We start from the raw sequence: 16,055 nt of genomic DNA on the forward strand, positions 1-16,055 counted from the left end.
ATAGATACTCAACACAAAAAGGTTCAGCACCACCAACACCCAAATAACCCCAAAATGGGTAGACCATACATACTTAAAATGACTCAATCAGAGTCTGCAGATAGTTCATCTTAAAGAGGAAAAACAACAAAACACCCCACAATACTGAATAAAAATATACAATTTACTCTTAGGTAATTCAAACATAAGAAAATCCAAGTTTAGAGTATTTTAAATTTGCCCATGGGCATTCAGAACACAAAAGGTCTTTTGTCATATAACTCAAAAAAGTTATACATAGTACATTAACATGCTATATGTATAATTTATACCTCTTCAGTCTCTTTTTAAAAATACAAATACTTAAAGCCAGGGTTCTAAGAATTCAGTGGTACATCTCTTAAGTAAGGTATGATAAACTGAAAGTTAAACATACAGTACCTGACACTTATAAAATAGAGACTACTACACAGAGTGATTAGAAAAACCAAAACCATTATAATTTATGCTTTTAATTATGAATCATCAATGAGTGATACAGGAAAAATGAGTCTAATTGCAAGAATAGTGAAGCAGACACCGAGCCCACATGACTTGGTCTTGCTTGTCACCAACATCAATTATTCAGTGCTGAGAATGCATTATGTGCTGTTCTGGACCCAAAATGCACATAGACTCAGTTTGTCACATCCACAAATACAACACACAATTCCTGGTCACCAAAACTTTGTGATTAATACAAAATCCATTTTCTTTCTTGATCCACTTCTAAAGGAAGGGAAGAACTATGATAGTCACCTTTCATGACAAGTTAAATAATTATTAACAACAGTAACTGCTTATCTTTAATATACCTTGCACTGCTAGAAGCTGCTCCTCTGTGGTCCAACGGGCATTAATTTTCTGATTTGACTACAAAATTAAAGAGAATTTCCTAATGAGGATATGAAGACAGACATTTTTTCAAAGTGCTTATTTTTTTTAACTTTTCACCAAATCACAGACATGAGAGTACTAAAACTGATTTATGAAGACTCCATTTTTAGAAGGATTAAAATTTATATTGAGTTACTTTTTACCCACACAGAAAGGTAATGAAAGGGAAATGTACCAATCTGAGAGAATGTACAGCATTAACATTTATGCTCTATATCAAAGATATTGAAGCCTGAGAAAACCTATTAGTTGTCCATTTTCCAACTACAATGTTCCTATCATTCATTACAAATGTTAATTTTAACCTTGTTTTTAACATTTAAGAGATTTTATTTTCTTTAGAAAAGATCTGACTCAAATTTAAATTTTTCCCTTCAAATTTATATTAAATCTAGCCTTTCTCACCCTAAAACAGTGTTACAAATCAGCACAGAATGTAGAATAGGCCTAAGTCCTAAAATATTTTTTTTTAATTTCTAAAGTAAGTGACAGGCTGAGAAGAATGGATCTTTTTCTCCCCAAATCTTCCAATGTTCCTCCCCAATTTTTTGTTTAAAAAATTCTAGAATTTTAATATTGTAATATCAATCAGATTTCACTAGTATATATCCACTGACCGTATATCAAGGACCTTTGGTGGTAGATAAAGGAACTTTTTGCAAAGATAAAGTGACTCTATGTAACACCTTGACATGAACAAGAAAAAGGGAAACTGGAAGGATTAGAAATTGAGATGGATTTTAGGAAAGAAGTTTCTGAAAGGAAAACAGAAGGTATTCCATGTATAGGGAACAATAGAATCTATCAGGAAAAAGTGACAAATAAGCCCAGAAAGTTGGTAGTATTTTACTAAACTAAAATGTATTAAGGGTCACTAATCATAGAAAAAATGGCAAAAAAACAAGGGTGATAAGCTTGCACTAAATTTAATAAACAATGGTTGTGTTTTTGATGGTAAGAGTATATGTGAGAAGAGTATGATTTTATCCATAATAAGACTTTAACCCTGGAAAGCTGGAAGAAGAGCTATGCTGTTAAGAATCTAGAAGTCAAGAAATGCAGACTTGAGAGATGTAGAAAGGTAAAGCAAGTATACATTTAATTTGGGATATGCTGAAAATGAGATACTAGGATAGGACACTCAGGGAGAGCTCAGGTGCCCACTTGAGGGTAAAATAAGTTTATTCCAATACATTTTTGAAGGGTCTGGAAAATTTTCATAGGGAAAACAATGGAGTTATACCTTATTCAGGACTTACTTATTGGGCTTCTTTTTAAAAACTGTGGCATCCCCATTGCCAAATTACTCTTGAAATGTGCTTATTAGTGTAGCCACTGATAGGCACATGATCTCTCAATAGATCCATACAATCAGGTACTTCTCTCCAGCACTGAAATGCACCACTAGTTTTTCAGCTGAACCCCAAATACAACTGTCAATCCGTATAATTATATGTATGTATGTGTATATTTTATATATATTTAAATACTAGAATCTCTCTCAGTTCAAAGAGTCATGTAGAAGCTAAAACAGATTTAAGGAGCTGGATTCATAATTCTCAATTCATGAATGTTCACTCTGGGGCAGATACTCAATAAATGGGAATCAGACAGAATTGCAGCAATACTGTACTTGCTATGGCTAAACATTCTCTGTTTCTCTCTTAAATGGCTGAATGTCTATCCAGTTGAATTTGAATCATTTAAATGCACATAGGATGCAATTTTAACATAGTAAAGTGGTGAGATTCTATATTTAAGGGAGGAGAAAAAAAGGAATTTTGAGGAGAAACCCTGGACAATGCCTACATTTATGTAGAGAAGGGAACATAGTAGCTATAAAAGAGAACATAATCTCTCAAAAAATTAAGGGAAGACAGGTCCAGTGGCACATGCCTATAATCCCAGTGACTAGGGAGGCTGAGGTAGGAAGATCACAAGTTCTAGGCTAGTCTTAGCAACTTAGTGAGACCCCATTTCAAAATGAAAAATAAAAAGGACTGGGGATGTACCTCAATGATTAAAAAATGCCCCTGGTTCAAAAAACAAAAAGAAAAAAAAAAAAAACTGGAGGGTAAAAAAAGAAAAAAAGTTACAGGAACATAGAGAAAGATGGGTAGTCACCTAAAACAAGAGCTCAGGAAAAGGTAAGAAGAATAAAAAGTTTTGTCTTCAGTGACAATGTCAACCTTTAAGAAGCAGTTTTGTTGGAAAAATTTAGGAAGAAAGAGCTGAAACCAGATGGGATTAAATAGTTACTATATGACAAAATGGAAGCAGTAAAAAGAGAAGGAGAAATAGGGTCAAAAATTTTAAATAGACAGGATTCTTGTTAAGTTATTCATTTTTATAGTCTATTTTAAAGCCATTTACACTTCAGTAAAGATTTAATTTAGAAAAAGGACAATTAGAACATAACTAGGAATCTAAAACTGTGTTGATATCAAAATTGGCTGGGTGGTACCACAGACTATATCCTTCTACAACAAACCCTGATCTGAAATGTTGTTATTTAAAAAATAATAATATACAACAATACAATCTAATAATTGTATGAAGGATACTTCTAGAACAAACAATTCATGGCTTCCTTAGTGAATTCAGCATTCTTACTGCATCCTTTCCCCAATACATCAATTTGCCTTCAGGTATTTCTCACTTTTGTCAGCAGTATTATATGTATGTATGTGTATATTTTATATATATAAAGTCTGAAGAGTTGGAAATGATTACCAAGTTAAACCTTCTACTCAATGCTAAAAATTCTATCCAACATCCATAATAAAAGGGTTACCCACCTTTGCAAGAAAACATTCATGGATGGGAAATTTATAGCTTCATAAAGCACTCATTTTTCCAGTTATATTATTCTTCCCTCTTGGATTAGTCTCCTTGTCTCCTTCTACCTACCTCCATCCAAAACAAATCAAAGCATAACAAAAACTGCTACCTCTACCCCTAATATGCTCATGAACTTGAGGAGATATAAATTTATTTCCTACTTTGCAGTGTTATCATTTGCTTCCATTCCTATAACTAATACCCAACTCTATTCCAACCCTTTTACCATTTATCACTCATATACTTAGTATTTTAGCAGCTATCAAATATCTCCTGCATAAAACTGCATAACATAATATTTGAGGATAATTTTCACACAATTAAAAAAATAAATACATCCTCCTATACTGAAGAAACAACAGGGTTTTTTTCATTTGACTTAATTTGCTTCTTTTTTGCAAGGACTTCTGCACTTTGCCTCTTGCCCACTGATCTCTATCACAAAGAAGTCCCCACTCAACCTCGTTAATATCTCACTCATATGGTTTTCATTATTCCTCCACATCCAAGTTTGCCTTCCTAAGTAGACAATACGATTCATGAGAGAAGATTGTTTTATACTTCTGCTGAATTCCATACAGCAATTAGCCCAATAATGAGTTCATAGTAACTTAATACTATATGGAAATATTTGAAATACCTGTTGATTGGTTTGTAAGAGTGCTTTTTATTTCCACACTGTATATATATTTTGAATGTATTATTCAACACTTCATCATTATTCCTCTCATTCTCTCTGCCTGAAATGTCCTCTTCTCCATTTTATGTGAGAGTAAAACCTCCACTTATCTTTCAAGCCTAAGATGAAACATTCCTCCTTAAGGAAATCTTTCCTGATTATCCTAGCCAGAATGAATAATGAATAATGCTGCTCTTTTCCTGCAGCACTTTGTTTATAAACCTACCATATAACTTTTATCAGTTTGTCTTACAACATCTATACCGTAAGTCCTTTTTTAAAAAAAGGTGAAAAAAAATCACCTCATTTTGTCCTTTTTCCTACCCTCCCCCACCATACTTCTCAGAGTACTTCACACCATTGTGCCTTACATCAGATTATCAATAAACACTTGTGAAAGCAAATGGATTTTCTTTCCCTAAGTGAAAATATCAAATAAAGCCAAATTAACAAGTAAAGCTCCTTAGTAATTATGAGATAATTCTTTTAATGACCTATTATAATTATTCTGAAGGTTATTAGCATTCTCTGATTATGTAAAATCTAACCTAAAGGTAACAGGATGGATGAGAGGATTTTAAAGGTCTTTACTGTGATTATGAATCTAATATTCTGAAAAATATCCATTCAAGTTGCCCTCCTCCTGAAAGGAACAGGAAAATATGATAAATATAAATATACCCTGGGGACTTTCAATATAACAAAACATAATATTATATATACTATTAAATCATATAAGTTCAATAGTTCACCCCAAATACTTAAATTTCAGTGTATTCATGATTGAGTGATTTTATCGTGATCATTATTTTTATAACAAGATTTTAGAAAATGCTTGATAAAGTTTAACTCAATTATTAAACTGTGAGAATCGAATAAGCAATTTTGCTCTTCTATGAAAGTGACAGCATAATATATGCTAATCAAGAACGAAGCAGGACTTTAAAAAATCTAAAATACAGCCAAGCATTCCATTGATTTACTACTTGTGTGACCTTGAGTAAGTCAGTTAAACTTTCTGAGTCCAGTTTCCTCATGTAAAAATAATAATACCTGCTTTGCCTACTTGTATGAATTTCTGTAAAATCAAAGAGGTAGCAGGCAGGCAGGATAAAATACTACTGTACTTGCAAATCTTACTTTATATAATGTTAATAACTGAGAAGGTCCTATAATTTTATGATATTTTGGAATTAAGACTAACTTTTCATTAAAAATAGGTAGACTTTTTCTGTAATGTTACTACGCATGGTATATCCTTATGAGAAAAATATTAATTATTCTATTATTTTATTTAATGACTATAAGTTATTTGGGTTTTTCTTTCTTTTTCAGGCAATTTTGGTAAGATATTTTCCAACAAAGTTCTATGTTTTAATTTTTCAAACTTATTGGCACAAAGTTCTTCCTGGTATTCCCATAATGTTTTTAGTGTCTGTTATATTTTAATTTTATTTTGAAATTATGGGAACTTTACTCTTTTCACTTTTATGAATTTAAACTCATGCTTAAACAAAATACTAAACATTTCAATACAAAATTTAAAATAACTTTTACTGTCATGATATAGCAAAATAAAGCACTATTTTTTTTTTTAATATTATACTGGCCTTACATAAATAAATGCTACTAGAATGTTTGTCAGTTTACTCTGGGTTTAAAACATGCTTTTCATAACCTAACCTTGAAAGAGATTATTAAAAACAACATTTTTTTTTGTAATAAGTCTTCCTTTCTGGAAGAATAATTCTAATGACTAAGATGCCACACATACATTATTTCTGAAGCACTACTGTTTTTAAAAAAAAAAAAAATTTTTTTTTTTTAGTTGTAGTTGGACACAATACATTTATTTTATTTATTTACTTTTATGTGGTGCTGAGGATCGAACCCAGGACCTCACATGTACTAGGCGAGAGTTCTACCGCTGAGCCACAACCCCAGCCCCTGAAGCACTACTCTTTTGTCTTCCCACAGCCCCTCACACATATTTCATCTGTAGATAGTTCGGTCAGCCTGTGATTTGGAAGGGGGGAAAAGAGTCCCATTATTAGGACCAAATAGGATTATTTGATTATCACATACACAGGAAGGCAAATCCAGGATATGAAGCATAACATAAAGAGTGTTAAAAAAGAAAAAATATCTTATATAAGTAGAAACTTCTATAAAAAGACTTGACTAGTTCTTACAGGGCATTTAAGCAGTCCTATAAATACCACAAATACCAAAAAACATTTAGGTTTCAATTAAAATACAAGGCACAAAAATAATGGTTGATCTATATCTTTTTAGATATTTTTATTTTCAGGGACATAAGTACAAGAATTTAAATCCACATAGGAAAATCCTTATCTGAACTGAAAGACAAATGTCTGAAAATAAAAATCTGTTGAAATGAACTCCTTTTCTTATGATTTATTCTTGCTGTGTTACCAATTCAAATAGGCAGTAAAGGGCTTTGAGAAAACACTGCCATAGTCCCAGAAATATATCAGCTTGTTTACAGATGACCTTCTAGTTTCACATACACTGTGCTTGCTCCTATAGCTATTTTCCCTAAGTATTTTCTCTATATGGATCGCTAAGGGCAGTAAAAATTTAAATAAAAAAGCATTAGCCAAACCTCAAAATATCAACTACCTAAATGAAAAAAAAAATATGACAAATTATCCATATTAGGAAACCTTCAGAGTAGTTACCAACACAAGTCACCAAAACAGTACTTAAACAATGACTGGATAACTGAAAGAATAAGCTTCACTATGTTTAATCACATGTATTTTTCAATATCATACCTCAGGAGGTTTGAATTCTTCAATTCCACCTTCCATTTTCTGTTTAAGTGCACTGTTTACTTGCTTAGCATTCTGAACCTTCAACAAATAACCCAAAATGTAAATCAGATCATGTACTTAGGTAAATTTTTGAGTACTCAAACAAATGACAAGGATATATATCAAAACTCTCTGAAATTTTATTTCAGGAGAATAAATATACTTATCACACTTAGGCTACTTATACTGCTCATTTAACTAATTAATACACACATCAACTAATATACACATTTAATAGATTTGAAACTAGATTTAAATATTTTTAAATATCATAAATCATAGTCTCTGAACACCTTTTTAACAATGTTTCTTATAACCAAAGGCAACCAATGCACATAGGGATTCATTTCCATCAACAGTTCTCATTACCACAGTGTTCTGACCAAATAATGATTACTCCAGTAAGAATAATGATGGTGACTAATATTAGATATTTATGTATAAAAATCACTCTCAGTACTCTGGACAAAAAATCATTTAATTTTTCACAACCTCCCTGTGAGAGAGGCACTATCTGCTATAACTCAACATATGCAATAAAAAATCACAGGTCTTATGGGGAAAAACAGGTGGGGATACAGCACTCAAAAACTTCAGTAATGACAAACAGGAAAAGAAAAAATACTAACAAAAATGAGAGCACAGTTATATTCATTCTAAATTATTAAGAAATTCATAAGTATGAGGCCAAGGAATTAGTTGTAGAACATTTGCGTAGCATGGTTAAGGTCCTGGGTTTGATCCCTAGCACTTGCTACCGCTGTCCCCAGCTTGTAAGTTACTATGAAGCAGAAGAAAGGCTATTTGAAATCAGATCAAAGTTTTAACACTAGATGTATATGGTTCATAACACACAGTGAATTGAAATAGCTGGTACATGTCTGAGATATGTGTTTTTTCAGGTCAGCTGGGTGCACTTTTTGCTGACAAAATCATACTTAAGCGAACACAATTCATGTTATGCTTAAATTGTTCCCCAGTATATCAAGTGCAATGGAACAAATGAAAGCTTTCAAAACAAGAGTTAGTGTAGAACTGATTCTATTTCTATTACAACCATTTGGAGATGAAGAATAAAGGGCACAGAGAGGTTAAGAAACTCCTAACACCATAAATGTAGGAGGTAAAATCTGAATTTAAACCATGCCAAGTTTTAAATTACTATTCTACTGGCAATACTGTTATTTGCCATTTAGAACATTAAGGGTCAGGACTGGTTACTTTAATCCTTTTTTTTTTTTTTTTTAATTTCCTCAGTGTGGACAACCAAATGATTTATAAAAGAATTTGTGAATTTTTTTTTCACTAGAGATCTTAAATACAGCTAAAATATAAATATCTATGATGGTTCAAGGACAATTAATTGGCTACGTTAGACAGACATATAGATGTAAAATGTAAAGTGTCCCTGTTCTCAAGGATTTCATAGACTTGTGGGAAGATAAATAAATATAAAAATGTGATAAATGCTAAAACGCCTAACGTAAACTTGGAGAGAAAAAACAGAGAAGAAAGAAGTAGATGTGCATGTTTGTGTTGCTGGATGGAGGGTGGTAGGGAAGATCAGGGAAAATGTTCAAGAGAACCTGACACCTAAAGGAGTTTTAAAGGATTAGCAAGAATTAAGAAGGCAGACAAGATTGGGGGATGGAATGCATTCAAGGCAGAAAAGCATTTAGGAAGACAAAAAGCCCAAGGGCTTGGGTAATAAATAAAGCTGAGGCCAGATTATAGAATTTGAATTTTGCCTAAAGAATGAAGGAAAACCATAGGATTTTTAAGTAAGGGAACAACATGACCACATTTGCCTCTTAGAAAGACAATTCTGGTAATAATATGGAGAAGTGAATGTGGTAAAGAGGATGGATTAATTTAACAATCTAAGTGAGAAATATTAATTAAGAAAGCTTTCATTAAAACAGAAGGTAGGTATGAAGGAATGATCATGGCAGTACACAAGGTCGGATAAAGAAATAACCCAGAAACAATTAAGATCACCTTTGTAAACACTTGATTGTGGAGAATTAGGGGGAATCAAGGACAACTAGTTAGCTGAGTGAGTGTATATGGCACTCACCACTCACTGACACAGGGAATACAAAAAAAAAAAAAAAGAGAGAGAGGGAGCACAGATAACTAGGTTAGGTGTGGAAATCAGTCTGGGCAATGTAAAAGTAGTAATAACTTATGAAATTATTAATGTAAACTTTTACTATGTCACACATTAAATGAATAACCAAGGAAGCTTAAAAGCTGAAACTAAAGTACCTTTATTAAAAAAACAAAAACAACAACAACAACAAAAAAAACCCTGTAAGAGGATGGGTAGCTCAGTTGGGAAAATGGTTGCCTAGCATGCATAAGGCCCTGGGTTCAATCCTCAGCAACACACACACACACACACACACAAATAATCCATATGTATAGCAATAGTCCTGAGGATGAAATATAAGCACAGGTACCAGTATATTTTATTCCTCCGTTTTCTTGAGAACTTTGAAAATATTACAGGTAAAGTGTTTTCAGAGTTTTCTAAAAAGGAGAACTGTGATTTGGAGGATGAGGAATCCTGCAAAGATGCATGGTTTGACTAAAGACTAAGCACTCCTCAAAGACATATTCAAGAAACTCAAGAGAGACCAGTGTCATAAGTCAAGGGAAAGAAATTCCAAGAAGAAAGGAGTGGTTGATAATGTCAAACATTACTGAGTAGTCAAGGGAGATAAGAACCAATAAGGAAGCATTTGATCTGATAATTCTTTCATAAATGATCTTAAGATAGTCTTCAGTGGCACAACTACAATGGGATATGAGACAAAAACTAAATTGGAAAGGGTCAGAAAATAACTGGTGGTAAGAAAACTGAAGTAATGTATATATTCATTCAGGAAGTTTGCTAAGGAAAGAGAAACAGGATAACTAGGGTCAAGGGATAAAGAAGTCTGAAAATGTTGGAGAATCTTAGTCCTACACTAAACAGTTAAAAAGTTCTTATATTAAGTGTGAAGAGTTATATTAATTTCTATTTTATCAGTGATATTATACATTTACTTCAGAATTTCAATGTTTTTAAACTACTAATAAATTTCTTAATAATGTATAATATGAAAAGATAATACATCAATTTTTCTAAAGATCAAGAGTATGCTAAATTCACACTGATAACATAGGGATGCATCTTGTAATTCCTAGAAAGAAAGAAAGAGGGGGGGAGGAGAGAGGGGGAGGGAGGGAGGGAGGGGGAGGGGGAGAGCACACACAGGCAGAGCGAGCTGAAAAATGTAAATATGACATGACCATGGTACACCTCTTCTTAAAGTCAATCAGTTGTTTCCTAACTCAGGATGAATTTCAAATTTCTTAATATTGCCTTTTGATAAATCGGTGTCTACTATTACCTGCAAAAGACAAGTAGAAATTAATGATAAGCTTTGTAACTGACAAATGTGTGTGTTGCATGGAGTTAAAAATCAGACAGAAAGAATAAACAAGAGAGAAGTTGTCAGACATAAGGTGATAAGGTCAAACAAGGTATAGTATAAATGAGAGCACTGACTGAAAAGAAATTTCAAAGATAAAACTCATAGCTGTGTTACCCCTTGGGATTATGTGTTGGGGGAGAGATAATGACAGAAAATGAGGCAAAGAAGTTCTGATGAGGTAGGCATGTGGCACATATGCCTTAATGTAATCCCCTCCTGTGACTCTGAGACAGGAGGATCAAGTTTAAGCAAGACCCTTAGCAACTTAATAAGACCCTGTCATGAATTGGGGGTATGTAAACTCAGTGGTAAAGTGCCCCAGTACTCCCCCACCCACCTAAAAAAGATGATTCTGGTATTTCAACAGAGAGGGAAGAGGAAAAAAAAATCTTTAGGTGGAAGATCTGGCAGGCAGCTGTGCTACAGCTATTGAGCTTAGGAGAAAAGTCACAGCTTGAAAAATAGATTCAGAAGTCACTGGCATGTAGGGTACAGAGCTGGATGATATGAAGTAAGAAATGACAGATTTATAAGTACATTTAGATTTAAGGGATAAAGAAAAATAACAATGAAAACCAAAAAACAAAAGAAGTCGGAGAAAGGCCAGAAATAGTAACAACTATTCAATGAGGACTTATTATGTTAGGTATTGCTTTTAAGCACTTATCATAATCTTTAAATAATCTTGTTTAATTCCTTCCAACCAGAATATTTTAATTCTCATTTTCAGATGAGAGAAATGAAGCTGAGAGAAATTAAACAGCTCCCCTAAGGTTATACATGTAGGAAATGGTGTAGCCTAGATTTGGAACTTATAGGTTCCCTGATTCTAGGTCCTGCCTCTTAATCACCTGATTATGATGATATTTTTATTATAAGGCTACTGATGATGATGAAAATGGCAGTCATTACTGAATATTCAAAATGTGCCAAACACTGCTGAACAATATATATTACAAACAATTCTCAACAAACTCCAAGAGAATTTTGATTATCTTCAATTTCATACACAGAAAATTAAAGCTTAACAAGGTAATACAGTCTGCCCAAGATCACAGAGCTAACAAGTAATAATGCTGGGATTCAAATCCAGAAATGGAAGACTTATCTTCCACAAATTTTAAAGAATGAAATTGGGTTGGAGTATAGCTCAGTGGAAGAATGCTTGCCTAGCATGCTGGAAGACATGGGTTTGATGTCCAGAACCCAAAACGAAGAAACTTATATAAATGGGTGCTAAGAAAATCTGCAAGAGTATAGTACAACCTAGGTAAAAAGTAGATAAGCAAAATGGACAGAATCATTAAATATACTATTTTTATAAAACTACCTGACGTTTCAGAGAGATCAACTCCATGTCCAGTTGCCTCAGAATGGTGTTGGCTGCATTGGGACTACAAGAAACAGCTACCACATCTTCCTGGGTTAAATACATGCCCTTAGGTGGACGGCACTTAGAGCGCTGAGAATGATGGCGATGTTGTAAACTCTGATATTCTCTCCTTCCAAGTCCAATCTTGCTAGTTTGGACAGGTTGTTCAGTGTTTCCCTAAGAGAATAAAGATAACAGTAATAGGTCATTTGGTTTTTACAAATATATGAGCTGAAAACAGTTTCCAGTAGAAGTATTTGCTTCACTAAGTATACTTGAAAAATACTTCTAAATATATTATTATGTATAAGTTCAAACCTATACACAGTACTCATCAACTGGAGGATAAGGGAAAGACTATGACACAATGCATCCTTGATTATTTCACTCAATCAAATGCTTAGTTTCTACGCCTAGAAGACTACAAAAAAATTAAAAAATAAGTTTAACTCTAAACTATTCCTATTTGCTTCAAGATTGGATATATTTTCCCTAAGTAACAGAGGAGGAAAAATAAAAACAAAACCAAAATCAAACTATAGTTTACTAAATACAAACTTTTCAAAAAGTATAAATAAGAAAAAAAAAGAGGTAACTTAGGATTCTGACATCCAGATTAGGCAGCTGGAAAAGATGTAACATTTCATCTTCACTTTAAAGTTGTTGAGCTGAGCATGGTGGCACATGCCAATAATCCCAGCCAGAGACTCCAGAGGCTTAGGCAGGAGAATTGCAAGTTTGAGGCCAGCCTCAGCAACTCGGTGAGGCCCTAAGTAACTTAGTGAGAACTTATCTCAAGATAAATCATAAAAAAAGGGCTGGGGATATGGCTCAGTGGTAGAGCTACCCTGGGTTCAATCAAATTGATTGGTAATCAATCAATCAATCAATCAAAAGAGAAGTATACCTCCTAAAGGTTAAAATTATCTTAACCTTAACAATAATTCTTAAGTTTCAAATCTGTGAATAAAATATCAGTTTATACCTCAGAAAGGAAGAATTAAACTCAGTTCAGGAAAGCTATTCTAATAATGATGACCATGTTGTCTTAAGCAGTATTTCACTATTACCTGCAAAATTCTTAAAGTGTGATAGAAAAATACAATGGTATTCTGTGCTTCTGGGAGGGGAATCCATTTTTTTTAATGTGTCTATTACATGGAATTTTATTTTACTGACTAGATTGAATAATCCAGTTCTTTAGGTATTAAGTAAAATTCATAAAACCATTGTATAATGAAACATAGTTTTGCTTTATTTCTTAAAACGCAAAGTAATACGTGACAGATTTGATATTCAGAAAATTCTTTCCAATATAACACCCCTAAAACTGCAGGGTCAAGTATTTTTTAAAAATCCTTTAAAATTCGTCTCTGAGCTGGTAGGGAGGTGAGGAAATTCCTTAGCGGCCAGAAATGATGAGAAAGCAAGAATCCAGAGAGATAAGCAAATATGCAGGAACTGGCATTTGCCTAAAGCCCAGGCTTCAAAGAACAACCAGTGCAGGGCATGAGAGACAAAGCCAGAACACTGAAAGGGGAATATCATCATTGTGTAAAGTAGAAAAAATACCCCTGCTCTGCAGAAGGAGAGGAGATTAAAGGCAGTCATGCCTATCTCGCCCTTGGCTGAGTAAAAAAGAAAGCAATATTAAAAAGTCTCCCCTGAGAATCCCTAACTACAGGCCTCCCTTCAGGCAGATTTGGGAACTAAATTTATATGATCTTCTATCCTGAAAAGTCTCAAATCAAAAATTTAAAGTGTTTCAGGTTGGTAATGCTTATAGACACTAAGCAGAAACAACCACAGGCCTGCCTTCAGGCAGGTTTGGGGTCTAAGTTTATAAAATCTTCTAGCCTGAAAAGCCCCAAATCAAACATAGTTTAAAGTACCTCAGATTGGTAGTGCCTATAGAAACTTAGCAGAAACAAATGCAAATCCTCTCTATAAGAATACATTTTAAATTCAAGTCTCAGACATGTGTTTACAACCCAGAAATCCTCACTAAATATTAAACTCTAAAGGAAGGATGTATTTCAGGAAAAAAGGGAAACTATCTTAAAAGAAAGGACTAAGATTCAAGAAAGAATGATAAGCAAATAAAACTTAACACATAGGTAAATCTAAATAGTGGCTATATGTTTAATTTGAGGCATTTAAAAACTAAGATGTGACTAATATGATGGATATAAATCAGGAGGCTTGTGGTTAAGTATTAATCAAAAATCTATTAACAACATACTAATATTAGATTTTAAGTTAAACATGCAGGATAAAGTCTCTAAGAGTAAATAGCAAGAATAAAATTTAGAAACACCCAAACTAGTAGAAAGTAGAATAGAATAAAAAACTAGTAGAATACCAACAACAACAACAAAAAACTAGTAGAATAGGATAAAAGAAACAAATTCTTGATCCCGAAAAATAGACCATGAAGCACAACCAGAAAACTAGAAAAAGTCAGAATGTAAAAATAAGAAAAAACAAAAACATATAAACATTAATGATCGTGATCAATGTAAAATATAAGTAGGCTTACACTCTTCAGGTAAAATATAAAATTCTAGCTATATATTCCTTATAAGACACATACTTAAATATGAGGACACAAACACTGAAAGTAAAAAATTAGTATAAGAATATAATAAACATTTAACACTTAACAAAAGAAAGATGATGGAGCTAAATCATATCAGACAAAATAATCTTTAAGGCAAGATTTAAAACAAGAAATGAAAGATACTATATATTGATAAAAGGCTCAATTTAGCATCAAGTACATAAACTGTAGATTCGGATACACCTAATAACAACAGCTTCAAAATATAGAAGGGTATTTTCAATAATTGATTGAACAAATAACAGATTAGAAGAATAGACAAAAATAGCCAAACTAGCAAGACAGGCAAGCAATAAGAATACAGAGTTCAACCACAAAATGGACAAGCTTAACTTAATACATACATGTAACTAATACCAATGGAGTATAGAATATTCTTAAGAACACATGGAAAAATATTTTTGAAAATTGCATATTCTCAGCTTGGTTTAAAACATGTGAGCAAACTCTTCAACATTCCTGCCACTGAGAAGCAGGGATTTATGACCCCTCCCTCGAATCTGGGAAAACTCTGATTCATCTATAGGCAACAGAATGCAGTAGAGGTGACACCGAGTAATTTCCAAGGCTGGGCATGCTGGGTAGCCACACAGTGCTTTAGGGATTAATTGCCACCATTCCGTTAGGAAGCCAAACAGACACTCAAAGACGACCAGTTTACAGAGTCCACATGAATTGTTCCAACCAATAGCTACCATCAACTATTAGCAATGGGAATGAGCCAAAACAACCTACTTGATGTAGAAATATAAAAATCATTCTTTCTAAAATCAAGACTAAAAACAAATAACATCTACTCAGTATTACACTGGTGATTTTAACCAGTAAAAGAAATAAGGATAATGACTGAAAAGAAAAAAAAAATTGCTATTATTTTCAAGTAACAAAAATCTCTACATAGGGAATCTAAAATAATCCATAAGTATATTATAAAAGGTTTCATTTCTCCTATTTCTATACATAGTCAATGCAACATCTAGTAAGGCTGTCCTAGGGATGTGACAAACTTGAAGCACAAGGGCCCCAAAATAGCTAAGGAACTTATTACTTAAAAAAGAAAAACCAGGCTGGGGCTGTAGCTCAGCGGCAGAGTGCTCACCTAGCATGTGCGAGGCCCTGGGTTCAATCCTCAGCACCACATAAATTAATAAAGATATTGTGTACAAGCACAACTAAAAAATAAATGTTTTTTTTTTCTTTAAAAAAGAAAAACCAAGTAGTGGAACTTTCTGATAGCTATCAAGATTCAAAAAAGTGGGCTGGAGATGTGGCTCAAGCGGTAACACGCTCGCCTGGCATGCACGGGGCG

The 16,055-nt window shown here is 33.2% G+C and overlaps 1 protein-coding gene across 8 annotated transcripts in view; it reads right to left on the reverse strand.

Annotated features, from left to right (window-relative positions):
- Nucleotides 1-16,055, reverse strand: part of Rcor3 (REST corepressor 3) — a 45,143-nt gene that overhangs the window by 10,172 nt on the left and 18,916 nt on the right. For all 8 annotated transcript variants that reach the window (XM_026387362.2, XM_026387363.1, XM_026387361.2 and 5 more), the window contains 3 exons: nt 12,085-12,303; nt 7,234-7,311; nt 834-891 (listed from right to left, as the gene is read on the reverse strand). In XM_026387362.2, the coding sequence (XP_026243147.1) occupies nt 834-891; nt 7,234-7,311; nt 12,085-12,303 (355 nt within the window). The remainder of the gene's footprint in view (nt 1-833; nt 892-7,233; nt 7,312-12,084; nt 12,304-16,055) is intronic.

This window comes from Urocitellus parryii, chromosome 9 (genome assembly GCF_045843805.1).
Source record: "Urocitellus parryii isolate mUroPar1 chromosome 9, mUroPar1.hap1, whole genome shotgun sequence".
NCBI lineage: Eukaryota > Metazoa > Chordata > Mammalia > Rodentia > Sciuridae > Urocitellus > Urocitellus parryii.